At 38.4% G+C, this 17,201-nt stretch overlaps 1 protein-coding gene across 1 annotated transcript in view; it reads right to left on the bottom strand.

Moving 5' to 3' along the window:
- Nucleotides 1–6,570: 6,570 nt before the first annotated feature.
- ADGRB3 (adhesion G protein-coupled receptor B3) overlaps nt 6,571–17,201 on the bottom strand; it is a 445,550-nt gene continuing 434,919 nt past the window's right edge. Inside the window, exons 28-30 of the mRNA XM_065630898.1 lie at nt 16,083–16,118; nt 8,701–8,805; nt 6,571–6,759 (exon numbers count right to left, since the gene is read on the bottom strand). Of these exons, the coding sequence (XP_065486970.1) occupies nt 6,571–6,759; nt 8,701–8,805; nt 16,083–16,118 (330 nt within the window). The remainder of the gene's footprint in view (nt 6,760–8,700; nt 8,806–16,082; nt 16,119–17,201) is intronic.

The raw sequence follows: 17,201 nt of genomic DNA, 5'->3' as shown, positions 1-17,201 counted from the left end.
GACATTCGTACCAAGTTGGCAAACCTGACATAAGACCCATAACCCCATGCCTCTCTGAAGTGATAGCTGGAGGCTGGATATCCCAGAGCATCTTGGAAGATCTTCCCCTGGAGCTGGATTCACCTGTCCAAACACAGGTGTTTAGCATCATTTTAGGTGTGCGTCTGGGTAGTCTTTGGACCAGAAGGGCATAGTCTCTCTTCAGTTGTCTTTCATATCTGCAATCCCCATGCAAATGTTTCAAAAGGTGTGGGACATCTCATATTGACGACATCCTGCCTCTGGTAATAGATAAGGTGAATTGGTCTTTAAGCTCTATTGACTGTATTGACCTGTTCGCTGTTTATAATGGGAGCTTAGACATTAGCTCACATGTTGATGACTAAATCTAGCTAAATCTGGTGCTTAATTTAGAAGAATTTTATTGCCCTCAGAGGGCTTTTAAATTCTCTGTGTAATCAATTGAAAGACATTAGTATTTAACTTAAAGAACCAGCTGGGCCTAGCTGTGCTTCAGAGGTGCCTCCATTTTTCTGTAAAGAACCTAGACAGCTATGATAGGCAGAGTTAGATTGCTCTGCAGAGTTCTGTGCTTGAAATGTTGGCAAGACAGTGTTTTAGTTAGAATTCTAAATTAAATAGAATGGATTCTACCTGTCTTTAGAAATCATAGCTAATTCTTGCTTGATTTAAGAACCTTATTACCAAAAACAGAGGAAATAAAGCAGGAAATAAAGTGGTTAAGTCTAAGGAGACACTGAATAAGAAATTGAACATACATACTAATCAATTCCAGTCCTTCAGGCTTCACCTTTTGCAGTTTCCCAAGTCAACAGCCTAGGGACATATTGCAATAAATCATTGAATCGATAATGGGAAAAAGCACTAGCTTGTTGCTGTTCTTAAAATTGGATTCTAAGAACCAGATTTTTAAAAGTATTTCAACTCGTAAGGGTTTGATCCACAAAAGGACATAGATTTTTTTGAGGGTCAGCATTGCATCATATGAGGTTTAGCTGCCTGTTTCCTTAGGTTGATTCCATATGTTGAACCAGGCACATCATCTGCTTATATAAGGCATGCAAAGAAGTACATATCTCCAGCTGGGCTTCCCAATGGCTGCCTAAGCCAATCATCAAGAAAACACTGATACTAGATCTGTTTCTTTAATTCCACCTCTGTTGAGGTGCGGGTGCTTAACTCTTAGTCACTGGGATGAACAGTCATGAGCAGAAGCTCCAAACCCCTTCATGGCTCAGGTGCCCATTCTAAGTTTTAAAGAAGAGAGTCAGTGAGTGGACATCACTCTTGGAACACACAACTGGAGGAAGGGGAGTTACAAAAACTGAAAAAAGCTCAGAATTCAGCACACTTTCCGCATGTGGGAAGCAACTAGTGTTCTGTCTGAAAGGATCACATAGTCCTTGCTGTCCTTCTGACTGTAAAACCCACCCAATGGGATGCAGATAACTCTCCAGGAGCCTTGCTGCAGCAGTGCTACTTAAGAAAGTCTACATTCACAGCACCAGAGAAAAGGAGCAGCAGAAAATAAAGTGCTGAAGTTCACTCATCAAGATGACTACTTAAGAAAAGCCGCCGCTGATCATGAGATGCCCGTTTCTTGCTCAAAGAGATGGTCATGTATTTTGCATTAAACTATTAGATTAAAAAGTTAAAATTCAGGTATTTTAAAGTGTTTTGGTGTTTCGTCTCTCTCTTTTTTTTTTTTTTTTTTTACCCTACTGAATGAAAAGGCATTTTAGAAGCTTCCTGGTTGAGTTTTTTCCTTTCTTTCTGCCAAGATCTAACAGAAAGCTTTAATGAGTTCAGGATTTACTGAGAATTATTTAAGAACTTTGGCAGACCTGGAAAAGCCGCAAAGGAAAAAACGATGGTAGAAATCAGGGAAAAGCTTCCATGTGAGGACTAACTGGGCATGAGTTTGTAATTCTGAAAAAGAGGTAACTGTGGGGCCTATAGCAGAAGCCCATATTGTCAAGAGAGGAAGTTGAACTGGGAAAACTTACTGACTGTTCCTCATAAGAAATAACAAGGTATAAAGCAAAATTAATTCAGAACAAACAAGAAGAGCAGCAGTGTAGTGTAGTTAATCTGAGTAACTCATTGTCACATGATGGTCCAATGCAGCCTAAGAGAAAATTTTGTCAAAACCAGGTAAATGTATCTTTCTTTACCTTACATTGTAATTAACTGGCAGAACATTTCAGTGGGAGTGCTAGGGTTAGTAGCCATGCTTATCTTAGCAGCAATTGAATTTCTCTTAGTGAGGCCTCTTTTGCTTTCCTTCCAAAGAAAGACATTTCTAGAAAAGTAAGGAGACAAGATTACAGCATTGCACTGGTTGAGACCTGGCTCAAAATGAATCACAGCTCCCTCAACACATGTTCAACTGGTACCTCTCTGTTTACTTCTCCCATCACTTGAGAATGGGCTTGATTGTACAAGAGACCCCTATAACACTTTTCAATAGAGAAAAACAATGTTTGCTTATACAACATTCTTCTTGTGGCTTATCCAGAGAGCCAGTTCAGCCTTGAGAAAATGCCTGAAGAACTTAAGTCTACTATCAATACACAATGTCTCCATCTGCTGATTGCTAAGATAGATCTCCACATCCTTTTGCATAACCCAATGGAAAACACACTGCTGATGTTGTGACAGATGGATGCCTGTTTCCAAGTGGGAAGCAGAGCTTTTGTTAAATCCGGTCTCTAAGTGCAGCATTGCCTAGCAACTATGGGAAATGGAGACAAGCCAAAAGCATCAGAGAACATTTCACCCTGTGCAGCTCGAGGTTTGAGGTTTTTTGTTTGGTTGGGGTTCTGCTTCTTTCTAAAAGAAATTACCCCAGTCTAATCCTGTGTAAAACAATATTAGGTGATTTACATCTTAGGATCGTAGAAGCAAATGATGTTCTTATAGCAGGAGTGTCAGTACAACATTTCCCAGAGAAGAGAACTGTCTCACTAATTACAAATGAAATTCAAACCCAGTAGTGAATGAAATGAAAGACTCTTATCTTTTTGTGTCTTTTATTACAGCTTTGTCCTAAATCCTCATCATAAGAAATCATTCGCATTACATATATGCCACTGTTAAGCCCATGGCAATCCAAAGGTGCTTCATCATGGCAGCACTGCTCCTCTTCCTCTCACCCCTTGTAGCAGCACTTACTCTCTCTTTCCTCCTCCTTCTTTCCAAGAGATATTGCAGAGTATAAGCTGAAGTTCCATAATGACTATTTCAGAGTTTACATCCCCAGATGACTTTGGGTTAAATAACATCACATTGGCAAAGGTGCATGTAGCAAATAACTTTGTTAGAGTTTTTATGCCAGCAACACCAACCCCTTTTACACAGCCTTGGATGTGAAATCGTGGATATCTGGAACTGCTGTCTGAGTGACCTATGACTGCTCAGCTATATTTCCTGTATGCACCACTTCCCTATGCTGAAATATCCAGGCCATGCTTTGTTTAGCATTGACTTGCTATAAAAAATCTTTCTCCGTGTATGTATGTGTGTAAAAGGAAGACAGAGATAGAATAATAGTGTATGGTTTTATATGATTACTAATGTGTATATAAACTGCTGAGAAAATGAGGCCTTTCCCCCCAAATTATTTGTTTTTTCTACATACATCTAGGTAATATGTATTTTAGATTGGACCAAGGCACCCTCTAGGCTGAGCTCAGCTGGCTTAATATACGTTACTGCCAGCGGCAGCAACACTGTTTAGATGAGTCTTCAGACGCTGGAATCTTTCTGTAACTGCAACTGGAGGCCCAGTGAGGTAGCACAGCCGGGTTGGGTGGCACCAGCCATCCCTGGCAGGCGAACTCAGAGCCTCTTGTCATCTCTGCACCTAGGATAATGTAGAGTTCTGACTCAATTTTTATTTGCATATAATGTAATGCCAAACACCTCATCAGTGGTCTACCAACATTTAAGCCAGTGCACGCAAGTTCGTATTCTCCTGCTTGGGTTCAGCGCGACTTGCACCATTTCGGAGATATTGAGCAGCAAACTTCAAGTACATGTGGCATCTTGCTTTTGAAAAACCCTGCTTTTATATGAAAGAGTCAAACTGGTAGGCAAATACGCTGGTTTTCAGCATGTTCTTAATGTTTCTAAATATCAAGTATACAGGAAAATAAAAATGTCTAGCACTTTCTGAGCGGGGCAGTACAGGCTCTAAATAAAGAGGCACTGAAGATTGCTGCTCATACACTGGCAGCACATCTGTGACTGCTGTGTGGTAAATAAATACCCAGGCTAATGCTAAACCTGAATCAACTGGGTTATTAATAACAGCACAACTAGGTCAGCAGCGTATTGAGTGTAGACTGATTTATCACGTTTCCTGGGTGAGTTTGCAGCCAACCCTAAGCTTTCCGCACCTGTAACTAGACTGCTGTTGAACAGCAGTTAGGTGATACAAAACTTACGCAAATAATCTCTGCACTACAGTTATTGAAATACCAAGGTGCTCTAGATTCGTATTATGTTTAGATCAGTGAAGAAGGATACTAAAGCTTATATCCGGATTCAGGGGCCTAAGATTCTTGATTTGGTCTCAAAAATCAGAAATTTTGTAAAACATGCTCTGCATGAGAGATGCCTACCATAGTGGATTAAATCCTTAAAAATGTGCGGTTTCTGTTACATCTTTATCTAAAGGGAAAATAACCCCCTTTTAGATTAGAACTTGATTAAAACGAGAGAGAGGGGTTTGGTGCGCTATCTGATCTCAGAGGTGTGAAGTTAGTAGGCTGCATAGCCAACCTTGCCAGCTGCCCCCATCTGCATCAGCAGATAAAGGGCCAGTTCTGATCGATTGATGTATTGCAATATTGAGTACCACATCATCTAACTTCTAGCTAAATAAATCATTTAATGGGCTTAATATCATTTGGCCGATAGCTGGTTATTTTGTATTTGTGCTGAAGCAATAGCTTAGAGAAGTCTACAGTCTGCATGAGATACTCACTCAAAGTAAGCAAAGTCAGGCTCCTTCTCGTGTCTTAAGTACCTTATTATGACCTGGAGAAAGGATTTACAAACTGAAACACTTTTCTGAAGGTTGGTCCTAAGGTTGGTCCTAACTACTTTCCTCTCAGCAGATGAATGACGATCTCCTTCTACCAATGCTCTGGGTTAAGTTCTTGCTGATAAGATTCTAGGCCTTTTTTTCCTCCTAAGTAGGTTGGTGGTCATGTTTTCTTCCTCTTTAAGAACTCTTCAGCTAGCAGACTGCAGCATATTTAATTCCATACAGCAGGAACTAAAATAGTTTTGGAAACTTTTTTTTCTAGAAATATGGCATATGAAGACTTGAGATATCTTCCTCCACCCCCCACCCTGCCCCCAGCTGTGCTGTAGATAAGGAGAGATTTTGAGGATCTGCTTTGGGTTGTAAGCGCAGAAAGGGAGATTTAGTCTTTCTATTCCTAATTGTTTAACTGTATTTTCAATATAAATCATGTGCTGTTCTCGATTTATAATATGAAACACACTCTTTTTTTTTTGTCTAAAATCTTCAGAATTTTTTATCCTCAAAGTCCTTCTTGTTGTTATACAACAAGACCATACACAAGATTTAATTATTCTGAATCACCATTTTCTTTGGGTGTTGTGCATTGAACTTGACTTATTTTCCACTATTTTTCTGCAACAAGGCAAAACTTCTTATAAAACAGAACAATTGTAGTAGTATTTTGACAAGTCCAATTCCTATGGTACATTGTCACAAAAGAACACCTAAAAAAACCCCAGAATGTCTGTACAAACCTACTAATACGCAGGAGTTAGAACAACATACTATTAAAACTTCAAATACATATTCAGTATGTGTGTTTTTAAAGAAAACTTTATAAATACGCAAATTTAAGATAAATACAGAATAAAATGCACTAAGAAACTGATATGTAGACAAAGGTTTATTTACACCATACAACATTTTAAATATTTTATACACAGCTGCAGCAGAGAAAGCTACTCAGAGCTTTCCAGAGAAAACTGCAATAATAAAGATGTGAAATATATTATTCATATAAAAGTGAGATTATTACTTTATTGCATTTAAAGCAATGAAGAATGTAGCTCAACAGACATTCATTTAATGACAAAAACTTTGCTTTTATATTATAAAGTAAAAAGTGTAGTAATGGCCAAACAGACTGTTATAAACTTTAAAAACTGCATAAATATATACATTGTGCTTCATGGTGAAGTTTTTTGAAAACTAAACCAAATGAAGCTGTTACAACATGAATCGTTGCTTGAGGTTTATCTATAAAGATTACCTTACAAATCCATTCCACGGGTACTTACAACACACGATGGTAAGAATTGTACACCTGGTTCTCCACTAGCCGCTCTAGTGGGAATATACTGTACGAAAAAAACCACTGACATTTGGCACAGGAAGACCCTGACATAAAGTAGTCACAATGTTCAGACAGGAGTGTCAGGATTCCCAAAGTCTCTTTATTGTCAGTGCAACAAATTATTTTTGTTTTTGTTTTGTTCAGTTTGTTTTCATTTTTGTTAAACTTCTGTTTGAAAATCACCTTCTTGCACATCTAAAGGCAAGTTCAGACACTTCTCCCATTCTGCTGGTCTGAGTTCTAAAGCGTCTTTTGCGTCTGTGTCTAATACATTTATCGTTGTATAGTGTTGATAGTCGCCTGGGGTTTTGAAACTGTCCCATGGAGCCTTGCTCGGAGCAGAGTTCTCCTGAAGATCAAAAAAAGAAGAATCAAAATCAAGGATGAAATAACGTGTTTGCCTTTCATAAGGCTGACTGCTAACGTGCTCTCATGAGACACAGAAGGCAGAGATGGGAAATGGCTTTGCAGGGAGCCAGGCTGGCGGGTGTTCAGCACCGCTGCGACTCCCTCTGTGAACAATCACCACTTTGGCAGGCTCCTCACCTGAGCTGCCAGCGAAGCCCCTTCTTGCACAAAAACCAATGTATGTGAGGAATGGCAGAGTGATCCAGTACCAATAGCCATCTTTTTAATAGAGGTTGTGCGGAAAAGTGAGAAAAGAGAAAGAGAGGTAATTGAGAAGAGCTTGCTGTCTGAAATATGGAGTGGTTTGAAACAGAGATTGCCAGCTGGATTTTAAATTGCGGCAGGTGCTTGACAGAACCGTGGAAACCTAGTCATTGAAAATGCTGTGAGAGCCACGTTGCTTTACAGGCTGAGGAGCTCAAGCATATTAGGAATAACAGGCTGAAAGCTGGTTATTTTCTACTGAATGATTTTTTTTTTTTGAATGCTAAATTTTATAGGGTGAAAGACATTACGGACTAAGACCAATTTATGATTTCTGCTGTAATATTTTAGGTGGGACATTGTTGCCAAAACCTGACATTTTTGCACCATTTTAGATGCCTTTAGATTTTCTGCCTGATCTCAAGCTACCTTTCATGAGAGGTTCCGATCTCCTTTGAGCCCTGTGTCACCACTGCCTGTACTGTGCTGTAGAGCTGAGGCTGTCTAAAATAGCCTGAGATGCCTATATTTAGGTACCTGGATCACTCTCTGACTCTCTTACAGATAGAGCATTCCTCTAGGCAGCTTTTATTAGCAGACCTTTCAAAAACATAGCGCCGATGTGAAACAGAATAAACACAACTCTTCCACTGAGATTCCCTTTGAGATTTTGAATTAATCCAAGCTTTACATGGACAGCAAATCTCAAACAGGGAGGTGAATGCAAACTTCACATGTCAGCAAATCTCAGAAGGAGGAGTGAGAGAGAACTGGGTGCAAAATAACACATATCACAGCTAAAAGTTCATCAAAGAATCAGGGCCAAATTTCTGCCGGATTAAGGTGATGTAAGTGATGTAAATCCATTGGCCTCATATCTGCTTAATACCTCTTCTTCATGTCTGAAAGCAGCTCTTCTGAAAAAGTTATAGAATACAATGATTCTAGCTCAGTTCCATTTAATATACAATTTTCACATTATAAGATTACATATGAAATTATTACTAATCATAATATTACTGCTAACAAATATGTCACACTAATTTAACTGTTTTAATTAGGCAGAATCAATTATTTCCTTGCTCCCATTATCAGATGTAGTCAGGGTGTTATACATGTGTGTATGAGTGTACGTGTATAAATTTGAATTATGATGATAGCAGAGTCAGCTCAGGATGATTTAATTTTCAGTTTTACCCCAGTAAATATTTATAAACCCATTATGGAAAAGACACAGCATTGCAGAACCTGTGTGATTTCTGGACCCTCTCATGTATAGGTGAATCAAACTGGACTTGTTCGTAGTAACTAATTTAATATCTGCTTGCCTAGATAGAGGAAAAACCCTATTGGCCAAATTACATTAGTAAGCTGCTTTCTCTATATAAAGTCCTTTAGACTTGGTAGGCACATACAGATTTGAAACGTGTTCCCTACAGTTCACTTACTTGTCCTCTACAATTATGTCAGTGAGTTAGCTATGGTCTACTTGTAAAACCCAATGAGCCTTGACATAGGTTAGATTAATGAAAATACCTTTTGTTCTAATTTTTGAGGCTATCTAAAGGTGTCTCAGAGTGAGGTCATCTCAGGAAGTATAGTGAGTTCAAAGGACTCTTGTTTCATTGTTGTTGTTAAGGGTCCATCATATTTTAAATATCTAAGAAGGAAAACTTACCATGCTGCCTGATTTTGGTACATCCCGAAATCTGTCCAGTGTCTGAAATTTCTGATTTAGCTCTTGAAACAATTCCATGTGCCTCTTTCTTGTATGCATGACCTTCTGCAAAATGGAACATAATTGCTTATATTTATAATTGAATCTGGGCTTTTTTTTCCTTTTTTTTTTTTTTAAGAGAAGCATTATTTTCCCCAATATAATAAAGTAAATTGAATTTGGCAGGGCCATCTTTTCCCTGTAGACTCAACCAATGGAAGTGAATTGCACTGAGCTTTCTCTCTGCTCTGTTTAATGTTTTTCCTGTGTACAAGAGACTGTTTTCACCCCACATTTATTGAGTTGCTGAAATTAAGGGACACTGATTTTGTGTCAGCCTAGAAGTATTTTGAAAGTAATGGCAGTTTCTCAGAAAGATTCTTGCCCATTAGGAAGATTTTTTTAGAACTCCTGTTTTCAGCATGGATGTTAATATTTTAATTTCTGTAGGAATGTAACAACACTTTGTAATAGTCCCTATCGGAGTAATTTTTATGAGAACACCGAACTCGGAAGTTTTGGCCCAAAATGGAAAATCTCCAAACTCTATGTCTTTTAATTAGACATCTTCTTGTCATTCAGATCATCACAAAATGCAGTTGAAACGGAATTAATCTTAAGACAAGTAGGCACAGTTCTTTAATTCTACTTGTTTTCTTATGTCATGGACTGGACAATTGGAAACCACCCTCCATCTAGCCCATGAGCAGGGCACTCTTCCACAAAAACTAATTATACAGCACTCCTGTGCAAGAGGTGGGACCCCAACCAGCCCCCACAGTTGGAGGAGACCCTTGACCATGTACCTGCCTTGGCAGCTACATGGAGAGTGAAGCCTGTTTTCAAGCCCAGATTGTCAAGCCTACCCTCTGCATTGTTTCCAAACAAGTTCACGCTCGGATAGGGACGCAGACCGGGCTCTGGAGCAAAGCTGAAGGCTGCTCACTGTTCAACCAGTCTCACGGTTCTGTGGTCTGGGCGGAGAGGGGACAGGAGGGGCTGAGGATGCTTCACCTCAGTCCAACAGCAGATGGGCTCAGCTTGGGCTTTCTTAAGCTTTTGTAATTGCTTGAACTTGAGTTAAAGCCAGGGCAGCAGCCAATAATGTTGATAGAAAAGGAGCAGGATCAGGATGCCATCCTCTATGCATGTGCACTAATTGTCAAGCCTGATTTTCCCCGGCGTTGTGTGTGACAAACCCTGTGAACTTACGTATCCAGTTCCTGAGTGTGACCCTTCCCAGCAAGTAACGCTCTGCCATGTCTGGGTTAGTACCTTTTAAAATGGAGTGGCAGTAGCTTACCCCCAAATAATGCTTTACCAAACCCAGTTTTAACTGTTATCTTTCACTTGCATTCTGTATTTATAAATTTTATGAAATATGGCTGCTGTCTTGATCATGCATTTCTACTGCTACGCTGTAATAACCGTATCATCCTTAATAAAGCTACACTGTAAGTTGAGAACTTGCTTCGCTTCTGAGAACAGGAAATTGGCAACATTATTCACAAAAGAGACATGAGCTACAGCAAGCAATTAAAGACCTATTAACTTAATGTGAATTGTGGGGTGAATAAGGGAAACAATTTTACAGGTTTTGGTGAGGAACTCCTTGCAAAACATGATTTAACTAGTAATAGCTGATCTGAATTTATGAGGGAAGTTTCACTTAAGTCACTTCCTAGGGATTCTTTGAAGCTATTGTTGTTATGGTAGACAGGGATATCTAGCAAATTTTATATACATAGAATTAAAAAAGAAACCTTCTACTGCAAAGACTATTATTGGCTGAAATAAGGAGACATGCTGAAGGGAATAAAACAGATTTGGTGGGTTAAAATACTGCCTCTAAAAGCAGAAAATAGCATATGACTGTGAAACAAGTATCTCCAGTTGGAAACTTTTTAATAGAAGGCTAGGATTAGAGAGAATGTTACTTTCTGATATTTTTCTGAATCGTGTACCCAAGAATTTGTTAAATAGCAAATATGAATAATGCAAATGTCTTACTCAGTTCATTACATTATTCCTGAGGAGAAGTAGGTGGGAGGAGAAATTAAATACATGCAGTGGGAAGTCTGCCAGAAAAAAGGCTTTCAATTTTATTCTTAATAGCGGAATGACTGGTATGCACATGTACCTATGGATCTTTTGGCCGCTTTGTGTTTTCCTGGCTTCCATTCCATAATTCCTACCCCCTGACACCTGACCCTCCCCACTGCTTATAAAGAATGATCTGAACTGGAGATGCAGTAACTTAAATTTCCAAATCTAACTCTTCTTTTATAGACTTCTTATAAATGCTTTGTTAGGAAGCACCATCTTATCTCCTTTGTAGAAAATGTGTTCTGTTGGGTAACTAACTCTCTTTTATAAGAAAATAACCCACAAAGTATTTGTGGGGGTTTAATCTGTCTTCTCTATTAAATGGGCAATGTGGAAAACACAGCTTTATCAGTCTTAGAAATACATAAGTTTTAGCTGGAGCTGGAGATCTTGACCAGTATATACTAGGATGATCCTAGTAGCATCAAGACCTGAACAGGATGGAAAAGGAGCTTCTTGTGTTGCCCTTCGAAAACACGCCTTCTCTAGGTGCAGCTGGGGTTGTGCCCATTAATACCGCATCCCCTCGAGAAGCGCCTGAGTTGGGCCTCAGGCTACAGACACGTCTTCTTCTGGTCTTGCCGGCAGCCTCTGCAATTCTTGTACTCCACGCCCTGAAGTGGGCCAGACTGAACTGACACCACTTCCACATTTCTACCCCCACTCACAAGTAACATCAAGGGCATGTTTTGAAAAGACTGAGCCTTAATCTGATGAGCATCTACTCTCAGAAGAGGATTCAGGGGTGGATGGCTACCATTAAGATGGGAAGGACTTCAAACATAACTCTGTACCCAGTTACCTTTTTTATTTATGACAGGGTTTTAGCTGAACTCTACCTAAAGCATAAATATTCTTATGAAGATTTGAAGATTTGTGGTCAATCTTTTGAATGACAGTAATAATATTCAGTTTGCCTTTGAGATATTCTCTATTGTCACAGGTAAAAATGCGCTCTCTCAAATATTGTATGAAATAGCTAAGTGAAAAGAACAGATGGGGGAATGCCTTCCCAGCCCTACAATGGAAACATGCTGTGATTTCAAGATGTTATAGGTACGATCAGTTGCCAAACTTGGGAGTGGTAAAGGATTTTTCCCTGCAGGCACATTTTCTTCACCTTTGTCTTTCAGAGATGTCTTCAGGTCAGTAAGAGGAAGATTTTAAACTTTTGTGTGAATTTGCAATGTTGTTATAGTGAATACCTATTGCCAATCAAATTCTGAAAAAAAGCAACTCCAGCAATAAATGATGAATTTGGCATTATTGCTGGTGAGAGTCTACTGCTCTGTGGAAAGAGAAGAAGACATTCTGGTATTCACACTTGTTCTGTGTATCCTTGCTCTTTCTCAAGGGTGGAGCTCAAAAAGAGCCAGAGATGAATCCTGGGAAACAGGGTGATAGGCACTTTTCTGAATTATTTGACATAAATGTTATTACAAGTAGATGCAATGAACGCCTCATAGAAAGGGGAGAGCGAGGTGGATGGCTGGGGAAATCCAGGAGTTAGACCCTCTCATAGACATTAAAGGTGATTGTGATCTTGAATGTTAAAATGCATGTGAATAATACTGTTTAACTCTCCTGTATATTTTTGTAAGTGTCAGTGCACACCTATTATAAAGTCCTCCTGGGAATTTCCACAGCATCTGTATTTCTGTTCAAGATAATTAGAATGAATTTTATTTGATCTGACAGCTAAGTATAAGCACTGAGCCTTCATGAAAAAGCTACCTGTCCAGCTCTAGGGAAAAGCAGAACATAATGACCACAGTTAGAGGGCACTTATCTGGGGTCACCCCAGCCAGCAGCAGCAAGGATCCAAAGTGAGCAGACCTATGAATTTTGGTCATGTTTTGGATACCAGACTGCATGAATGAGTCTGAACTAATCCTTGGTAATCGCAAGAAAAGAGCTGTAAAGCTGTTCCATGTTGGCTGTTCATTTTAGCACACTTCAATGTTCAAATAGATTAGTCAGTGTTTTGCAAAATCTAATAGTAGACAGTATATTATTTAGCAGTAATACTTTCTGCCTACAGACTAAACCCAGTATGTTACAGTCATTCTTCTTTTTGCTACATAATGGGATAATTTAAGAATGTAATGCTGAACTATTTTCAAAGAGAAAACAAGAAACAAGCGGCCCAGTTCTTAAGAGACTCCTCTCTAAGATCTGTGGTAAGGGCTGGCCAGTTTGGCTGTCATCTTTTTTCTCTCTCTCTTTCCTTTGACAGGAGACATAAGCTTTGCATAACCCTACCCAGCAGTCACAAGGCTTTTATTATCTATAGTCCATTGCAAAAGCCTTTAAAACTGCACCTGTATTTCTACATATATTGGAGATAACAGGGACAGAGACTATTCTACGGCATCGAGCACAGTCATAGCCTGCCTATGTTCACATGACATAGCAGCTGGCTTTGAGTTTTAGCTGTGGCTCTAGAAAAAAGTTTGCTTTTCATGTATTTTGTTGTTTTACTTCCAAATGTCCATATTAAAGTAAGTGTTGCATTGCAGTCCACCAGCATAGTCTTTTTTTTTTTTTTTTAAAGAAAGAAAAAAATAGAAACTGTGACTCTACTGTAGTATGTCAAACATGTCCAAGATCATTCTCTGGCACCATCTAGCATGGAATGTTCTCCATATTCTCCATAAATGCTATGAAATTCTCTTAGTCTCCAAAATAAGAACTCTACAACCAAATTGTCTATTATGAATGGTACTTAGGTTGCATTAGTTCCCTGAGGACATTTCAGGAACTGTTTGGAGAGACAAGGGTAACCCAGACTAAAACAGTAAAGATCATTCTAAAAATTCATTCATATTAAAACTGGCATTTTGGCACCCGGGAATGTTCCCCCAAATGTCTTCAGCAAGATAGGTATAGCCTGAAGGTTTGTCTTGTATGGATATAGAGAGACATGCGTGAGAGGTTGTGGGTGTAGAGACTGCCGGGAGAGCGTTAAAAGGATGGGGCTTGACACAATCTTATCTGTACTGCATATTTCACATTTGTTATCCTCAGAACTGTGGAAGGATGGTTTCTCAGAGAGTGCCAGATGTCACTGGTCACAGACAGAGCAGAGAAGGTGTTAAATATTTAAGTAATATGGCCAATCACTCTAGCTTGACCTCACCTCCAGACTCTGTTCTATTTTGAAGTCAAGCCGCTTTGAAGTATCAGAAGAGCAGTGTTTTGGCCACGCAACACTATCTCAATTCCCTTCATCAGTATGCCTTGCTGAGTGAAGGAAGGTAGGTGACTATTTGAACATTTTATGGCTTTTTTATTTTGCTTTACCACAGACAGACAGCCATGCTATGTGTAAGAACACAGGAAAGCCCACAGGCTTAATCAGAGGAACCATGAAACAGGGAGGTGAGATGAGGTTAGTCTGAGTCAGTGCTTCTAAAACACAGCAGCGACTGGCACAGTATCATTGCTGCTCTCACTTCTTCGTCAGTGACCCCAATGGCCCCATCCTTACTTTTTTACAAAAAAATATATATTCCTGCATTTTAATAATACTTCTAAAAATATTAGGCCATGGAGCAACAATGCTGAAAACAAGAAAAAGGTGTAAGCATCTTAAATACACTGTGTGAGTCAACAGAAAACATGTCATGGGCGGCCTGATTCCTGAGAGCAGAATGTGTACAGTGTTGTTGGTGCTGATTTGGTGTTGGACCATGATCCTCTGAGTGATAGATGTTTTAGTATCTGTTGCCACAGAGAATGTTCTCATCATGAATGGCATGATATTCCTACCTTTCAATAAAACAGTAAAATTCATAATTCTCTATATCCCTATAATTATAAAACTTCTGTTCATATTGATGGCATTTAATTTTAGAATTGCTTCCTCCTCAGAATTTTGCTGTTGATTCATGTTTTTCTTCTTCCTTTCTATACATTTATCCTAAAGCATATTTAGGATAATATTTTCATTTTATCTTCCTTAAACTTATTGTGTGAATCCTTATCTGGTGCATCACTTGAGAAATTACATGACTGCTTAAGGTAACTACACTCTCTGGGGGAAAATGACACAGGAGATTAAGGCATGCTGTTAAACTACCAAGAAACCCCAATCAGACACAGAAGGTCAGCATTTCAGCAAACGCAAGTCACCAAAGTAAACTGTTCTCTCATTGAGAGGCTTCTCTCACCACTGCTATGGATGCATTTGGCTAGTTCTGCCTCTTTGTTCTCTGTGTACTAGAATCTGAAATCTGAACGTACATGTGCTGTGCTTACAGCCAACATAATTTAAAAAAATGCTTTTGTTTGTATACACAAACACAGAGGGTGACTTATAAAGTTATAGTTGATATATACTGATCACTGGATGTTAAAGTTTAGCCCAAGATCTGTAGGTTCCTTGCAAATATGATGGTTCAACTTGTCTGGAGACACAGATAATGAATTATATCAAACTATTAATATTCATGGACGGACAACCTGTGCAAAAACCTCAAATCCATTAATTATTAGCATCCCCTTGAAAACTAACTGCCGAATTGCTTCTGGTAGAGAGTAGAGAAAAAAAAAAACCCCTCAAATAAACAAAACTCAGCCTTAATCATACTGACGGAGACAGAACAAAATAATCATTAACCAGCACAAACAAACCTTCTCAGTGTGGAGGATACGCATGCCCTGCTCTGCAACACTCATTCAATGGGGTCTAAGTCTGAAATTGTGGATATTCAACCTGAACAACCTTACATGAACTTGATTTTTAATATAGCATGTGATCCATAAGATTTGACAACTTCAGTGCTTCATCATTCAAAATTTGACATATTCATAATCACTATTCGGATGTGAAACTCATCTGCCAGTTATTAGTATTGAAGAAAGAGAATAAATGATTGAGAACCTCTTGAACAAAGTAACCTTCTGCAACAATACGGCCTATCTTACAGAAGTGTCACACTTTTTCAATAGATAGATAGCCAGCAAAACAAAAAAAACAGATGAAAATGAAGAGGCAGAGAATTAAAAAACTGAAACCATGATGGTTAATATTGCAACATGACAGTTTGATCTCAGAATAGTTTACAAACAAGTTGCACCAAAGTAGTTTTAATGAATTGCTCATCATGTTCCAGTACCACTTGAACAACCCTATGACATCTATGTCAGAAGGCTAAAATCTGGTAAAATGAACACTTCACATTTACTTATAGGAAAATACTTTTAATAATCAGGAATAATTCAGTAAAACTTACTTCAAAGTCAAGGTCCGAATAACGTGATTTTCTTCTCTATTAAGCAGTAAAAAAGAAAGAAAAAAGAGGTTGTATTAACAAGGGGACTATTCACTAAATCATACTAACGAGTCTAAATAACATTCTTGTTTTTCTATTAGATATATATTAGGTATTCGGTGAGAGATTGTAGATTTTATCTTGATAATTTAAGATTAAGGCGTGACTTTGCATACAGTTTTTTAGACCAGTACCAAATTATTTTATCTGAAATAAACCAGACTGCATTTCACTGGGATGTATAACATGCATGTTGTTTTGCATGCAATTGAACCTGTTGGTGTAAAAAATATATCTGTTTCTGTACTTTCTGTGGTATTTGCAAATTATCTTCATATTTATACTTTCTACACAGCTATCTATACGTATTTATGATTTAGATTTGTACAGGTATACAGAAATTTATTCTTTCCTACATCGAGCTTACATTGGTACAACTCCATTGATTTTAATGGAATAAATGATAGCAAAATCAAGCCGAAGCCATCTATACTTTCCATAGCTTCAGCTTGTTTCTTTGCAATGACAATCTGGATGGAGAAAGCAATGGTTTTGTTTTATGCTTATGACAAATCTGATTCAAAGCATCTGATATAAAGCAAGAATGATTTACTAGTGAAGTAATCACTTGTATACAGTGCAACAGAATATGATTGCTATCACAAGTAGTTTAGCATAGAATTTTTTACAGATCCTAGAAAGAAACAATTATAAAGTCAAATTATATCAGAGAAGATACATATAAAGAAGATATAGAAATATCTTTTTTTTATTTTAAGGCTGGAAATTGAATGACTTGCAATAGACTAAAGTGATGTAGAAACAGCGACTGGAAGAGCTGGAAAAAAAGAGTGAAAGGACATGCAAATGGAAAGAAAAGATACATTCTCCTTCAGCAAGAAGAGTTAAAGGAAGGGAAAAGTACCCCAAGAAAAGAAAAAGGCTTGTTATTATTTAACCCTAATTTTTGTGGTAAGATAGGAGGGTTTTAAGTCATGGTGAATGAACCTTTTCAAATATCACCTAGTTTCTGCAACAGAATACAAATCAAGCCCATTAAGTGAAGATGAATAATGTTAC

The sequence above is a fragment of the Caloenas nicobarica genome, chromosome 3 (assembly GCF_036013445.1).
Source record: "Caloenas nicobarica isolate bCalNic1 chromosome 3, bCalNic1.hap1, whole genome shotgun sequence".
NCBI lineage: Eukaryota > Metazoa > Chordata > Aves > Columbiformes > Columbidae > Caloenas > Caloenas nicobarica.
This window is presented reverse-complemented; position numbering and strand designations above follow the sequence as displayed.